General features: G+C 34.4%; 1 protein-coding gene across 1 annotated transcript in view; it reads right to left on the bottom strand.

The window, feature by feature from the left end:
- Nucleotides 1-1,825: 1,825 nt before the first annotated feature.
- Nucleotides 1,826-17,157, bottom strand: part of LOC142975552 (limbic system-associated membrane protein-like) — a 122,457-nt gene continuing 107,125 nt past the window's right edge. Inside the window, exons 2-11 of the mRNA XM_076118478.1 lie at nucleotides 8,157-8,266; nucleotides 7,572-7,770; nucleotides 7,267-7,398; nucleotides 6,777-6,929; nucleotides 6,135-6,216; nucleotides 5,872-5,974; nucleotides 5,489-5,647; nucleotides 4,851-4,959; nucleotides 4,573-4,662; nucleotides 1,826-4,118 (exon numbers count right to left, since the gene is read on the bottom strand). Of these exons, the coding sequence (XP_075974593.1) occupies nucleotides 3,928-4,118; nucleotides 4,573-4,662; nucleotides 4,851-4,959; nucleotides 5,489-5,647; nucleotides 5,872-5,974; nucleotides 6,135-6,216; nucleotides 6,777-6,929; nucleotides 7,267-7,398; nucleotides 7,572-7,770; nucleotides 8,157-8,266 (1,328 nt within the window). The 3' untranslated portion in view covers nucleotides 1,826-3,927. The remainder of the gene's footprint in view (nucleotides 4,119-4,572; nucleotides 4,663-4,850; nucleotides 4,960-5,488; nucleotides 5,648-5,871; nucleotides 5,975-6,134; nucleotides 6,217-6,776; nucleotides 6,930-7,266; nucleotides 7,399-7,571; nucleotides 7,771-8,156; nucleotides 8,267-17,157) is intronic.

Raw genomic sequence — 17,157 nt, 5'->3', positions numbered from 1 at the left:
TATCGGATAGCGAGAAGAAGTACAGCCAAATTGACAAAGAAGCTACTGCCATATACTGGGGATTGAAGAAGTTCTTTTATTATTGTTACGGTAGAAAATTTATCCTAGTGACAGACCATAAACCACTGACAATAATTTTCCACCCACATCAAACGTTACCAGCAATGAGTACAATGCGATTATTCCACTACGCTCATTTCTTATCTGGATTTGACTACAACATTGAATACAGAACTTCGCCTAACAACTCAAATGCAGATTACAGCTCTTGGTGCATCCAAAAATTGAAAGAACTATTTTGCACCTATGGAACACCTCTACTCCTTGTCTCAGACAATGGCCGACAATTCGTATCGGGAGAGTTCGAAAAATTTCTAAAAGACTGTATGATTTCGCACAAAACCTCTGCTCCATACCACCCTGCAACCAATGGACAAGCTGAACGATACGTACAAACAGTCAAGAGAATCTTACGAAGCTTAGAGGGAGAAAGGGGTAATCTTCAAGAGAAACTTGTCATGGTAAAAACTCGCCTCAGACGGACACCAAACTTGAATGGTCAGACACCTTATCAGTTAATGTTTGGAAGAGAAGTTCGAACAGCATTACACTGCATGTTTAGAAACACCCATAAAAAAACTACATCAAAACATCAAGAGATCAAGGTCAGACAGTTGGAAGTCGGCGAACGAGTACAGGCCCGTGACTACACGAGTGCTAAGCACCATTGGCAGTTTGGTACTATCACAAGACGTCTAGGCCGACTTCATTATGAGATCCGCACCGACAACGGCGATGTCTGGCGCCGACACCTCAACCAGGTGTTGGCTGCATCTTATATTCAGCAGAACAGCTAAGAGGTTAGGAGGGGAGAAATGTGGTGAACCTAAACTCCACCTAAACTCCTTCTACTCTATGGTAGATGCCATATATTAATCATATAACGATTTGGCATTCTCTGTCAATAAATATATCAAACACGTAATGCTCGTATTTTATTAATACATAATACTCGGTATGGTCTATTCAACACAAAACTAATTTCTCAATTCCAACCAGTAGTTCCTGAGATTAGCGCGTTTAAACAAACAAACTTTTTAGCTTTATAATATTATAGATAACTTGTAGTAGGCGAGTAGAATTTTTGTAACTTCTCTATCGCATAAGTCTTTATCACTGCATAATGATCTAAAAAACATGTAAAAACGAGACCAATATTATTTATTTAATATTTTTTATGTATTTAGCGCTAATATATGAAAGATTTCAATTGATTTGCATACCATTCGTTGTCATCCCTTGACATAAATGTTGAAACGTGCAGTAGCAATTAATGGCACCCATAACATGGTCTAATTCCATCAATTATTGGCGTTTATGTATAAGTGTACTAAGACGTGTATGGTCTATTATAATCGATGCTATGTTGTTCATCTCGTATATTATCTCTGTATCGTAAATATGCTCGTTATCTATGAAGGTTTTTTAACACAAATATTGCATTGGCATTAAAATAGTTATAACAAAAGATTTCTTTATTGAGACGTTGGGTGTAAATTTTTTTGAGTTATTGTTTCATTTCTAAGAAAGGGTTTTTAATCAAAAATTTTTACTCTCTAAGAAAGAGAACAATTATAATATTTTGTATATTAGCTTAGTCGCATTTCGCTCTTTTTCGGTTTCCACGGATTAAAGAAGCTAAAAGGTTTTTAAACTCGAATACACATATTTGAGTATCAACGAATTCCTAGAGCTAGTTTCAAAAAAGGTATTACTACCATTCCTAAATTGAATAAGTCATAAGGTTGCCAAATAAAATGTACAATGTTTATAAACCATTTTTATTAGAGGCAGAAACACCAGTGTAATTAACATAACAGTAGTGTATATTAAACTCATCAGCCGACAATATTATGTATGTACACAGTAGAAATACCTGATCGTGTACATTTTGTGTTACAAACGGCAATAAACATTTTATAAAACAATCATTTTTTTCAACTACTTATAAATTTTATGTAAACGTTACATTTTGTCCACTTAAGTGAACATGCATATCGTAGGAGGCTTACAAAAGCCCAACTTTAGTGATACGAAGCTTCTTAAGCTAATTTTGCAATAAACAGCCGACGTTACTTGCTCGTAACATTGTCTCGGGAGCGAGAAAACCTCAATTGTGATTGTCAATACTCTTATCAATATTTCATTGACGTTTTTGTACAACCAATCTCAAAGATTGATAATGTCAATTGAACATCTCTGGCTCCCATAAGGTAAACCTATCTATGTTTTACCTAAGAAAGCGATACAAAGGGAAACAATATACAATAGAATAATTAATCAGTCTTCCTGCAAGAACGTGGTAGAATGTGACTTATAGATTTACAAAAATTGACCGATTTTGGTTTTTTTAGAATTCGATTGATGAAATGCAAAAGTCGAAAAGTAAATTGTAACAAATTTTCAGAATAAAATAGTACCTGCATAAATATTGTCATAGTTTATAATGTTAAGGATTTAATTACGTCAACATTTAAAATTAATCTTAGTCTAGAACCCAACGATAATAACTTAAAGTATTTCTAACAGTATCTTCTACTCATACATAAGTGCATTATCAGTTCCAGCTACTTACGCGTAATTATGCAAGTACCATTGAAGGACCTTGTCCCTGGATTAGAACATATTGGATTGGACATTGGTCTAAGACTTGCCTACTTTTCTACATCAGTGGACCTCACTTTGACAAGTGTTACTACAAATTGTAGGCAAGCATTATCGTCCCAGTTTTCATAATCCAAAGATTGGTTTTCAAAACACTTTTAAACATCTTTACACATGCAATAACTTAAACACTACTTTATTAAGTAATGCGGAGCTAAATAATAATAATAAACGTGTATATTTACAAAAAGTGAGAGTTAACTGACTGTTAGCGAGTATTATTATTGTACAAATGAACGTACAACTATAACGCTGCAATATATATTTATTTTCATAGACTTCTGACAATAAATTACGTAAAATAATCCTACGTTGTTACATAACATTCCCCTACAAAAACGTTTAACGTTCTTATATTTATTATACAGTCGAGCTAAATAAATCAATGTAAAACTTCAATTTACTGGTCCAAGGAATAAAAAGCTTTACTCTTATTTTTAAGGATTACTGCAATTGTGTGGTGATCCTCGATAATAACTTATATTGTCTCAATGTTACATAGTCATCAAAATACTCAATTAAAAATAGGATGTGTTATGTGATACGTGTCAATACTAAACTTCGTGCTTTAGCTATAATGAACACTAAATAGCACGTTTACGAAAATATAACAGAGAAGATGTTGAAAGCGTGCCATCTATCAGTAATTAAGCATAATTGTGTCTTCGAATAAATAAAAGGTGTAACAACGTTATAAAACATTTGTGAAAGTTGCAAATCCTTCATCTTGCATTAAATTACACTCAAATCCGTATTTTTTTATTTAGTTAACAAGGTTAGGTACATGTTTAACTACGTAAAAGTACATTGTCAGGCTATTTATATACTCGGTAAGAGAATTGAACACTTAATTATTTAAAACTTCAATAATAGACAATTATTTTGTTTAAATTATATATTATCTATCTACACTTACTTTGGAATGTCATGGGGATAAAATATTCCTTAAAACTAGTTTAAAAATAACACGTAAAATGGAATGATTTGGCTAAATATTTGGCATCGATGGTACGCTGTTTTATTACAAGCTGAGAAAAACAAGCAAACATAAATCATTGATTATGATCTTTTAAAATAAAATTTTATATGTCGTATAAGAAATTCGATTCGTGTGAATCAAATTAAAATAAAACTGTCGGTTGGTTTTACTGTTAATAAACTCCAACAAAAAGTGTATCCCCACGTCATTACGAAGCTCGGAGCTTAGTAAAGATGTACAAATGAAATGGCAGCCAGAATGACGAATATTGTTGCAGTCAGCTTGATGGCATGAGCCGTGGTTGCTATCTCTCCGGGAATGTCCACCCAGTCCGAGTAACCGGCCGCGTTACGAGTGCGGACTTGAGCGTGGTATTTCGTGTCGTTGTATAGCGGGCCCACTGTGTACGTGGTCTCTGTAAGAAATAAATAGTAACGTTTAAAATAACGATTATGATAACGAAATTCTTGTTTAATCTAAGTCAGTGGTTCCCAACCAGTGGTCAAAATATGGTCCGCGAATGATCATAAATTTTAAATTTTCAGGATGATAATATTACACTTTATTTTTAATATACTTACATAGCCACTGCTAACAAGAATAATATAAAAGTGGTCCCGGACTAAGAAAAGGTAGGGGAACCTTGTTCTAAGTATTCAAATATGATTACTACGTAAACAATTAACGCCACCCAAAAGACCTATTCACATCCCATATTAAACAAAATAGGTTTTGATATCATTCCTTTATTTTTTATTAGATGAGACTTAAATCCATTAATTGGTCTCAAAATACCTTTTATTTTTGGCAATTCTGAATGCCACTAAAATACGACACAAATTATTTAAAAAATAAAATCATAAACTTACGGTTATAAACGTGATCAACTTCGAACATCATGGCGGCAGACCAGTCGGCTTCGTAACCTTCTTGCAAGGAAACTAACTGGAACGAGTATCCTGGAATACGACAACATTTGTTACAGATGCTTTAGAGCGAAATTTTATTACTGTACATATAATTAATTCAAGATTGGTCTGAAATAAACTTCTGTATAATATATAATAAGGACAGCATTTATAATAAATAGCTACAATGCAGTATGATACAGTTTGCCATAATATGACTATATTAATTTTATACTTACCAAGAATAGTTTTGGGGTCGGAACTGATTTCATCTTGTTTAGGGAAGGTGCAAGTTGAGCAGGACACGTTGAATGTAAGCTCAGTGACGTTGGCCGAGTACAAAGACACCTGAAAACCGCAGAAGAATTTATGAAATCGTAGAAATTATGCAGGCATTACTTTAAATATCGTTGTCAATTAAAAAAGGATAGGTAGGTGACATTTAAGGATAATTCGGAAGATGGATGGTAGTACATAGTGATTTACTGCAAAGTTTTTGAAGTGATTCTCCTTTGAATAATCCTATATTTTTGAGTTTAGCTTATCGAACGACGATAGCTTTGGAACTCCACATTTTCACCACTGCAACTTTGTACGAAAGACGTTGAATCTATACTAATATTATAAAGCTGAAGAGTTTGTTTGTTTGTTTGTTTGTTTGAACGCGCTAATCTCAGGAACTACGGGTCTGATATGAAAAATTCTTTTAGTGTTAGATAGCCCATTTATCGAGGAAGGCTTTAGGCTATATAACTTCACGCTACGGCGATTAGAAGCTGAGTAGCAACGAACAATGTTACAAAAACGGGGAAAATTCTCTCTTACGTGACGCAAGCGAAGTTGCGCGGGTCAGCTAGTAGTTTATAAAGATACTCACAGAGTCAGGGGGGTCGGGCCTCGATCCAGGACTGACGTGGAAGATGACGGACTCAGCTCCTCTCGTGTTGTTGACCGTGCACTTGTACTCGCCAAAGTAGCTCTCGTTGTACAGCCTCAAAACCAGCACAGAACTAGTACCGTCTTCCGAATGTACGGCCTGCAATACGATCAGAATAAAAAGATTTACGACCCGTTTATTTTGTATATGAATTATCTTTGTTGTTAATTATCATTTGACAAGATAAGAATCTACTCATAAATGGTCTCGAAAGCAAAATAATGTTTCTTTATTCGGTTCTAAAAGTTGTAGAGGATCTAGAAACACATTTTGTGTTTATATTTTTGCCTTATCAAGGTAGAACTAGTGACGAGAATACTTACAGTGTCTGGGTCGGTGATAGGTTCATCGTAGAAGTTCTCACGCCTCCTGAACCACCTGTACATTGGGGGAGGGTTTGCGATAGCGCTGCACGTGATGTTCTTACTGTCAATAAAAAACACAAAAAAACGATGAGCAAGATACAACCTTAAACAATATCTGAATGATAAATAAACAATATCTGAATGATAAATCGGAATGTTGTTTACAAAATTACAAAACTGATATAATTATTATGGTCTAAGTTAGTGTGAATAGTACTTACGTATCGTTTAAAATGGCGTAAACTTCTTCAGTCTTATATTTTTGGCTAGGATCTATTATTTGAGTTGTAATTATTGGTTTATCTGAAATATAATTAGTTACAAATATCAGTGTACACATCTGCAGAAAATAATGTTTTCATTGCCCTTACAAATATTTCATCAGATTGAAAACAACTCGTTTACTTTTCACATATATTATGAGCAGCGCTGAGATTTATTACGATTATTTGCCATACAGTGGGAACCAATATCCGCTCTGGAGATATAAACGTAAATAATATAGACTTAAGCTAAAATCAAATTATGTATCGCAGAAGTAAATTTCTGACGATCAGACACTTAGTGGTCAGAAAAATTCATGCAAGTATGGTGGGATGGTGGCTAGTGACAGACTTGCAGTCTTCTTTTTCTTATCGTATGGTTAGTGGTCAACCTAGTGTCAAAGTTGTTCAAGCCGCCCGAAGGCCTTTTACGTGGCTTAACGACTGTTATCTTAATCCGAAAGCACGGAGACGCCTAGTTCAAATACCACTATGCGGTCACCCATCTATGGAATGACCGCGCCAACGGTTGCTTAACCCACAGATCGTTTACTGACCGGTGAGCGCAACTGGCTATAGCAGTATCAGTATAATACTTACGTTGTACAGTTAGTTGAACAGTCTTGTCGGTGTAATGTGACAGCGCCTTCTGTCTCACTTTGCATGTGTACAGGCCAACGTCAGCGTGGTTCAATTTCTTAATCTCTAGCGTATGGTCTGCCTTGATGGAGTACTTTTTAGGTTCTTCCTTATCTGCAAATTGTTTAAGATAATGTTATATTTTTAACTCAAAGATTAAAGAAATTAGGATTTAAAGTTTTGATTTTTGCGAGAGTAGAAGATGATAAAGTGTGAATTACTTCGCTAGTGTAATTTAAATCATGGATGAATAATATATTAGTTTTTGTACAAAAAAAAACATACAAAACCAAAACAAGCCCTAAATATACATTTAATCACACTTTTAAACATAAATCTCTTTCAATTTACTTTGTTTACCAAAATGGGTGTACAGGTTTTGCAAAATGGTTTCATAAATGCGGGGTATCTCCTGAGGATTTTTACATTGTGAGTTAGAGGAAGCACTTACCTTTAATTTGCTGTTTTTCCTTGTACCAGACGACGACGGGTGTGGGAATGCCTTTAGCTTCACAACTCAACTTTACAGATTTACCCTCTTCGCCTTCCATAGACACGTTCCGGTCATACAGTTTGACTTTTTCTGAAAATAGTTTTAAGTAACTTCTTTAAGCATTCAGTTTCTCGACCAATGAAAGTCAACAGGATGAATAGGCATAAATTAAACATTTTGATGAGTAGAAAATACAGTGAAATCTATGGATGTTAATAGAAATGGATGTGTTATAAAATGATCTTTAATTACAACATACGCACCTCCCACAATAAATTCCCTAGTTTCGCTCAGGTTTCCCGACTTGCATGTCCAGTTGCCTCCATCAGATATCATGATTTGATGAATGATAAGAGGCACGAGGACGCCATCGGTTTCGTTCTTCCGTTCTACGAAGATTCTCTTATTCCTGGCTGATCTCTCCTCAATTAGCTTGCCCGTAGGAGAGTACCACTGGATTGGCTGAAACCAGACATGTACAATGTTAAGTGTGGAGTTTTGAAGCACTTTTGCAATGTGAGAGTCATCCATCTCTCTCAAGTTTCCTGTAACGGAACTGTACTTTATTCTGGGAGAACGTTGAATGATATTTCCCTTATGTATATCATAACATATTAGTAACTTTTTATAGAAGTAGATATTTATTTATGTTCTATCTATTAGGGATGTCATCCAAGGTATTGTCATGTTTTGGCCACGAATTTTATTTCTTATCTACTTTGTTGACCTTTCGCAGCTCTAATTATTATTTTTAACCACTACCTTTATTTCGTTAAACAAATCTAGAATCTTGTGACTTTAAAAAATACAGTTGTAGTGCAATAGTGCAATAATTAAGAAACACCCACCTCTACAATATTTTGTCCTTTACAAAAGATTGCTTTAGTGTCATTGACCTCGTAGACGTTGGATCTGGCCATGATGTGAAGGGTTGGTTCTGGTTCACCCTCCGACCTCACTGGAAATAAAGACGATTTTTATTAATTTATGCTTCTGCGTTTAATGTGACTTATAAATACTTGGAAACGACGAATATTTCTGGGAGAGCCACATAAAATAATGTGTAAATAACAACACTGGAAACCCTTGAAATGATCTGATGGCTATATAACTTCAACAAAGGTGTATAAAACATAAGAATTGTATTTTCTAAGTCCATTGTCCTGTTTCTAAGTATTCATAAATAAAATTAAATACACACACATTAGTATCACGAATAGGGATGAGCCTACTGCCAGCCGAGCAAGTGCGAAGCACCGGGCTAATATTTTAAAATATTCTAAGTAATATAGATTAGAAAATACCAAAAGCCCGAATGTAATCCGCCGCGAGACCTCGTGATCAACAGTCGTATACTGCCACATCTACATATACTAAAATTATAAAGCTGAAGAGTTTGTTTGTTTGATTGTTTTTTGATCATCTATCTTATATGACGTAAGGGAAGTTGCGCGGATCAGCTAGTATACCATAAAGGCAGATTGGAATTTAAAATTGATGCAAACTAATGATAGTCTGAAATACAAAAACGAACATTGTCACATGGGTAATATTAAGTAATTGTTCGTGTTGCTGGGTGTGGGACCACAGTGTGGGCGCGCCCCCGACCAACGACCTAGCCGGCTGGACGCTATAGGCAACCTATGAACTCAACAATTACCCATAGTGATGTCATGTTATTACTTATGTACCAACACATGTTTACGTTATAAAATAGTTTGAGAATAAACGACATCGTTTGACTAACTTTGGTCTGGCCCCTTCCTTCGTTTTTATTTTTTTTGGTGGGAAATAATAAGCACGCATAATATAAAAATTTATTAAATCTGCATTAAAATTACTTGTGTTTATCGAACACCGATATAAGGTAATGTGATAATAATTTAGTGGAAATGCGGATGAGTATTTACCAGTCATACGAATAATGTTAACCCATTGTAAATAATAATGTAAAGAACTTTAGCAATAAGCACGTCCTCTAACACGAATCAAATGAGTATAAAGACAAAATGTGGGTGTAGCCTTACGCCTTCGTGTATATTATTAGACCAACACAAAACCCCTTGATAATAATAAAGGAAAGCTACCGAAATAATTGTTTTTAGTACGCGATTGTAGTAGGATTTCATGTAATTATATCAGTACCTTTGAAATTAACGACCGAAAAAACCTTGCTTAATAAAAAATCTTAAGAAATAAACGAAGTTTTAACGTTATTACACACATTTATTCAAGAAAATTCCAGATTAAAAGAACTGTTCCGTAACTGCACCACGTAGTCGCTTTCTGCAATTAGAACTTAAATTTACAATCAAAAGACTGGTTTTTTGTTTGATAAATGCTGGTAGCAGATGGTCCTTACAGCCGACTACTGAACGGATAAGCTCTTAAAGCGCTCAGACGAAGCTGTGACGGTGCACTACACTTTATACGGCGCCATAGATGAAAGGATTAAGCGCGATAATTACTTTACTATCTATTGTAAATAGTAAATGTGAAATATTTTCGCAAACTATCAATAGTCATCTCTTTTCTACTTGTTTTTTTTTAACTTGTATCAAAACTCAGCAGATTTAAGAAGTGCTTGCCTGCAGTGTTGTTCCAACATTTAATAAAAGTAAATGGAATATATATTTTTAAAGTTATTCTTGTTGATATAACGAAATTCATTCATCTTGTCTATATAACAATATTTTTCTTTCCCAAGGACCATAATGGTTTGTTTATCTCATGTATCAAAGATGATTACATGTTTATGTGAATTTGGGACATGCAAGGAACATTTTCTCGTAATAATAATGTAATATTAGTGACCGAGTTTCCTTAATATCGAACGTCCGACATGTTTTACTTAAGTAATTAACGTGAATATTGTGATGTGGAGATTTTCCTATAGTTGAGCTATAAATAGAACTACTCTTTACTCCCTGTTATGGTACGAGGAAACAAAGAAGTACATATTATTATATGTAAGTGACGCTTATTTATATTCAAATATATACGATTCTTTAGCTGAATTACGCGGTAGTGTTTGACTGATCATCCCGACGAGACTGATTATTTAGTAAATCAAGAGAAGAAAGAAAAAGAAAAAAAATTGAGTCAAACTAATGGACTAATGTTACTGTGGAAGTTTTAGGTATTCGACTGATTGTTTATTATAATACTCGATTTATTTTTAAATGTGAAAATAGCACCAGGCTATGTAATGTAAATTAATTAAACTCAATGACTAAGTATTTATTGGCATTGGAAATCCAATAATCAAATCACTTCACATTGACGCGACTTATAAAAGCAATTACCAATAATAAATATTCTTTTACTTCCTTATACCTTAGGTAGCCATACAAAGAGCTCTGAATAGGAGTCGGAAATAAATATTCCTTATAATGGGACAAAGCATGGCTTTAGTATTGATGGCAGCAGATTAGGAACATTGATTTATAAGTCTTTAGAATTAATGTGACGCGAATTACATGAAAATCAAAAGTATATTAGATAAATAACTGCCAATTTTTGTCATTAAATAGATGCATGTGTAACATTAAGTTTTTAGGAAAAATATCTTTTAAATAAGCATCGCTTGACAAGATCCCTATATTGTTTTATTTCAGTGTATTGTGAGAGTGCTATGTTATGAAGGTTCAAGTTCTACATAATATAATACTGTCATAGTGACAGTATTATATTATGTAGAACACTGTAGTAAATCTAAGAACTAGAATCTGAGAAGTTTGCTGTAAGTATAGTAGTAGACTAGCTGACCCGTGCAACTTCGCTTGCGTCACCTAAGAGAATGGGTCAAAATTTTCCCCGTTTTTGTAACATTTTTCGTTGCTACTCCGCTCCTAATGACCGTAGCGTGATGTTGTATAGCCTATAGCCTTCCTCTATAAATGGGCTATCTAACACTGCAAGAATTTTTCAAATCGGACCAGTAGTTCCCGAGATTAGCGCGTTCAAACAAACAAACAAACAAACTCTTCAGCTTTATAATATTAGTATAGATAAGTAATAAGAGTTACAGACAAATGTGGATTCAGGAGAATGTTTGGTTACAGGACCCTAAAATCCACGCAAAAGAAAATAATAAAATGGAAAACGTTTCTCGCCCCAATAAGTAAGCAAGAAATAAATCATTTTGACACTTATTACTAAGATGAATAACGACCAACAATAACTTTTGGAGGTTTTTTAAAAAGTAAGAAACATGAAAATAATTAGAGTTTAAGAAAAAGCTATTGCTCTGTCTAGCTTCCATTAATTTCATGTCTCTTTATTGCGGAAGCCCTTGAAATTGTACATTCTCTTTCAGTAGGATAACAAATAATATTAAGTAGATGTGAATATTATCATTAGACAAGACACATTACGCTTAAAATCTCGATAGGAATGCCTTAAACAATTCAAAAATAGAAAATGATTCCTCATCATAACTTAAAACGGGGTTACAAACTGCTATTTTTTTCAAATCACGCGTTTAAATATTGTAATGGTAAATCTACCATATCATGGCACTCTTATACGCTGATTTCTCCACAGCGGCTCGCCCCTCGAGAACCTTCTCTCCCAACGCTTATCAGTTATGCGCACTATATCGCCTGCTTATTGCCCCTTCAACTTGCTAACTATGGGGTAACGTGCTTCTTTTTCCTTGTTCCGTATTTTATCACGTAGAAAAATTCCGAGCGCAGCAGTTTCCAGAGCTCATTGAGTGACTTTGGCATTTTTTAACCTAAAGATATGCCTAAAGCCATGAAAACATGAAGTAAACTATGATTGGTTTTATTCCTATATTGTTTATATTCATCAAAATATATAAATCTATTATTTTCTAAAAAGAAAAACAAAAATATATGAATCTATTAATTTTTAATAATAAGCGGGATATTCTTACATATTTGATTAATTGAAGTCCGTTTTCGATTGTATGCGATATCTTTTCAACAGGAAAGAACTAAATTTCTTGGAACAAATCCAATAACCGGAATCACAAACAAAAATGTAATTAAAATCTCAGTCAATAGAGGTCGTTTATAAAAATAAATCTTCGCAGCGAACGTTTAATCAAGATAAGTAGGTGAGTGAGTAGTTGTCAACTAAAGTTTAATGTTGGAGGAAAACATTAAGGACACCAGAAGTGGTCAAAGTTGGACGCAGGCGTGGCATAAAGTCCACAACTTCATCTTAATACCGCGTGGCGTCCATTAGCAAGTTCACATTGATGCTGAGACGCCATACAGTAATACTAACTGTAGTGTAAATATCTGTTTCGCAGAATTGTTGTGTAGCAAACGTCATGGTGTTGTACAAACTTGGCTTGTTTCACTTTTCTATTCAATATTCTCTCACTATGATATTTATTATGCAATTTTCCTGACATAAACGAGTGATTCGATGTATAAATATACGTCATACATTACGGTCATCAAGTCAAGGCAAACGTCTTAAATACCTTGCATTTCATTAGTTTTTGGAATATTAATCAGAGCAGTAGATTAATGATAACTCAAGTGTATGAAACCGCTTACAGGCGGTACACTATACAAGGTGACAGCATCTCGCATTGAGAATTGCGCATGAAGTAGGGACGTACTTTGTAAAACTTTGACATATAGTGCTAAATACGATCTGTGTTACTTAACTATTTTAATCAGAACTTTGCCAAGAACTTACGCTTGTAGATCAAAGGTAGGATGTTAAGTTAGGACAAATTAATATCTTAAGTAATAACGACTTGTTTTTATTGCTTCGTCTCGTTTCGGTAACTGCTCTCTCTAAGCGGGCAGGCAATAAAACGGCTCTCTACTTATGTTCGAATCATCTTCAGGCAATTATAGTTTGAGGGTAGACTAAATTGTCTTTGAGGGCTCTTTAATCATTCTAAGACAAGGTTCTTGGTGTATTGCTTTTATATGGATCCCAATTTCAAGTTAAAGAAAAGAACAAAGACATTTCCAATTTATAGTATCTATCAGAAAATCTCGAAAGGGAATGTGATCGCGAGTAAGAACGTTTCCGCATGATTTCGCCGGTTGTAATAACGTTCACATACACGCCCTTATAAAAATAAAATAAAACGAATTTGTTTTGTATTCAGCCGTTGTAAATTAGGCCCCATGAAGAATGTTAAGCGGCCAACAACGCACTGAAATTTGTTTCAGCTCGTTTCAGGAGCAAAGCAAACAAATGACTGTGGTTCTTTTAACGAAATTGGGAAAATCCGATGATGTTCTGCGTCTACGTAGTTGTTCCTGTTTACTTTCACTCTTTGAATATTTATTTTTAGTCTTTGCTATTTGTATAGAATGCTATATTATTATGTGCATTGGTAATTTCGATGTATTTTTGTGCATTAACATACAATGTCATTATTTAATTAATTGTGCGACTTAGACCAGACTTAAAGAAAATTTACGTATTTTGCAAGTCCCTATTCCGTCGGTCATTTATATACTGTCGAAAATACATACATCTAAAATGTTTTGATCGCAAAGTAAGTTAAGTCTCATATTGAAAGTTACATACCTATTAATCTGTCAATAAAGTGATGGTCTCTGGAATTTTATAGGACCTGCTTTAATCCATCATTATTTTCCTAGAATTAACTACTACGATTAATATTTATAGAGGTATATAAGAAGATCGTTAAATTTCATGTCAACCCGGATCCTTGGCAAAACGTTAAAAAGAAAGGCTATCTAGGAGCTATTACCATAATAGGGATCTTCAGCCAATACAAACACTACCACGATGTATTACTATACCAGTAAAAGTCAGACGACATAAAAATCTAAACCGACGTCTACGTAACCACACATGGAACCATCCATTTACATTTTCATTACATTTCCCGCGTTTCATCACCGAACTCATTTGCAAGCTCAATTTTTTAGACGTTCATAATGAAAGTACCTTAAACATTGAAGCACCCTTCATATGAAGTGTGCAATGAGGCTTCAAAATTGATATTCGGACGCTCTCCCTCACTTGGCATTTACAGAAAAGCTTACCGTTCATATTAACTTTTATGACAGGTAACCGTTTGAACCATAGTTCTTGGAATATCCTTGCTTTTATTACAATAATTTTGTAACAGTTTCCTTCCAAAACAAAACACTGTTCTAAAATATGGAACTATTCTATGTACCTATTAGGGCAAATAAAGATGGGGTTATAAAATAAATAATATTGCGATTAGATATATGCTTATATGCAAGCTTAGCTGAAGTAAAAAAGTCATCATTGGCCTGAATACATCTATTGCAGATGATTAAGGTCAGGTAGAATTAGTGCACTTTCGTTCGCGGCCATTTCATTTTAAATACCAATATAATGAAATTAGACTATCGTGAACAGTAATTTCAAAGTATTCTAAAAGTTCATTAAATAAATGTATTTTAATAGTATATGAGCAAATTAATTGATCTCACTGAAAGCACGAAAACATAATGTCGACGCTTTGTTGCCATCTAGACAGGAATGTAATCCACTCAGAACTTTGTAGACTACTCGGTTATTAATAAACGTAGATACCGCTAAAGCAAGCCACTTGAATTTATATTCGCAAATACAGGGTGATCTTCATTAAACGATCTGTTTATTTTGAATATTGAAGTGAGCCTGACGTAATTACGCCAGCGTTGGAGGTGCGAAGTAATACCTGTCAAGATGATTTATTAAGGCCGTCTTATTGGGCGCTTCAGCTCGCGTCGACTGGGTTACACAGTATTCGGAACCAGTACACTAATCCTTTTTGACATCCCCCTATCTATGAAACAGTTTCGGGATTGTTTTTTGATTTGTTGCTTTGGATTTTGGCTGAAAATTTAGATGACTACTGCCAGATACGTTTTTGTTTTATTTTATGAATGTTAATGCACGCTGTGACAATTTTAGTTGGGAACTAAAACGAGTGTATGTCATGGACACACGTGAAGGTAATACATTGTTTATGATTGATGTTCTCAGTGAAAGAGTCTGCATCGCACGTCGCGGCGTCGCGTCGCACTTCTGACGTGTGAATACGATATATATAACTTACGTTAGTGAAGGAAAATGTGATTTTATTTGTGACGAAGCACAGGATTTTTTTGGAATTCCTGTGTTTTGTCCGCAAAGTATATTAATCTTAGATAATTCAGAACGTCACATATCGGAGTTGTTTATTTTACTATTTCAAGATAACGGACAAGTTTCTCATTGAAAAGTGTACTCACGACTTATTTTCTGTATTTTTTTGCGTGGCTTTGCAAGTGTAATGAGATGGTAAATGATGTTCAATTAGTCAATTAATGATCATAAAATATTCCGTGTGAATGTACATTCGGACTGAAACTGCACCAAACGTGGGCTCGGTTATTATTACTTTATTACTCTAAAAGCAAAGTACATAATAGATATTAAGTAAACCTCACTATTCCCCTTTTGGTCGAAAATTTGTTAGAAGTTTGGTCGGGTATGTTTTAATATTACAGTATGTTTCAATTATGTGTGGAAATATATTTAAAATGTATCGTTGGCTATTTATATAAGTTCGTAATAGGAATTGCCTGTAAACAGTTAATATAATGTGCCTAGAAGAACAACCTCGATGAAACAATTTCCTTTAAAATCAACCACTTAGTTATTAAATCTCCTCGTGATCAGTACAAATAGATTTAATATCTACGTTAGTGAAATCATAGCCCCATTAAGAGCAACATATTGTCTCAGTTTCAGCTATAATATTAATAAAGCGACGCGCTTTGATTGTCACCTCATGTAACACGTGTTATGTGTACAACAACAATTTATACCAGGAATTGATCAAATAGAACTTTGTCACACCACTTCACAACGATCTTCGAAAACTACCCAAGTAATTTAGTCAGTTACGAACTGTCGCCTCTACAGGTTTAACACTCGGTTAATTTTCACCGACGGACAGGCAACTACACACAAATAGTTTTAATGTTCACACTTTGAGCGGCTTCAGACAGTTCTCCAACTAATTATATCGGATATTAATATATCAAATACACAGATGTACAGTGCGTATGTCGTATGTACGACAGTATCAACACTGTGGCGGTTGTCAAATACAGAACTTCAAAATGATGTAGCTTTGTTTGAATACAGTAGTTGGTAACAATGCCGATTTGCTTTCGCTTTCGTGTTACGGCTGGAGAGCCCAAATTAATTAACAGTTAATTATTATACTATTGGAACTAATATATTTTAACATGGCTAGAGTGACTACTGGATGGCTGTAAGATTTGTTATTGAAAGTAAACAATTTTATTTTATTGTGAGTGCGAAATTAAAACAAACAATATGTACAAACTTTTGCAGTTATATCCTTCTTTATCCTATAAAATAAAAGAGCTCGCTAGTAAATTCTAAATGATTTGAAGAGTCACTTGAATTGTTGGCTTAGAGGAAACGAAAGGGCAAAAATATAAAAGGAAAATATATCTGTGTGTCAAGATTTACGACTTTTATCTATTGGCTTTCAAAATTCGGGTGCGTGTACCTTTGTGAACGGTATAAGGTTTGTTTGTGCAAAGGTTTGGCCAAAGCTTTGGCAAATGTGTGGAGTTATGATCTTTGTGTAAATGTAGGTGAACGTCACGTTTGCTTGTGATGTCTATGCGGATATGAGTTATTGTCTGAGGCAGAGGGGCGCTTAGAACCAGACAGTTTCTTGGTTTACGAGAACTCTATGAATTGAATCGACTCGACAAGTTTGTCTCAGTAAGACCCAATTGTATAGCAAATATTCATAAAGAAATTATTGTTCATTGTTCAATAGTAGGAAAAAGTTAAAATTAACGTTGAAATGTAAAGCTATTTAGAACTTAAGTC

Source organism: Anticarsia gemmatalis, chromosome 9 (assembly GCF_050436995.1).
Source record: "Anticarsia gemmatalis isolate Benzon Research Colony breed Stoneville strain chromosome 9, ilAntGemm2 primary, whole genome shotgun sequence".
Classification (NCBI taxonomy): domain Eukaryota; kingdom Metazoa; phylum Arthropoda; class Insecta; order Lepidoptera; family Erebidae; genus Anticarsia; species Anticarsia gemmatalis.
Note: the sequence above shows the minus strand (reverse complement) of the source record. Positions and strands in the feature narration are given on the sequence as shown.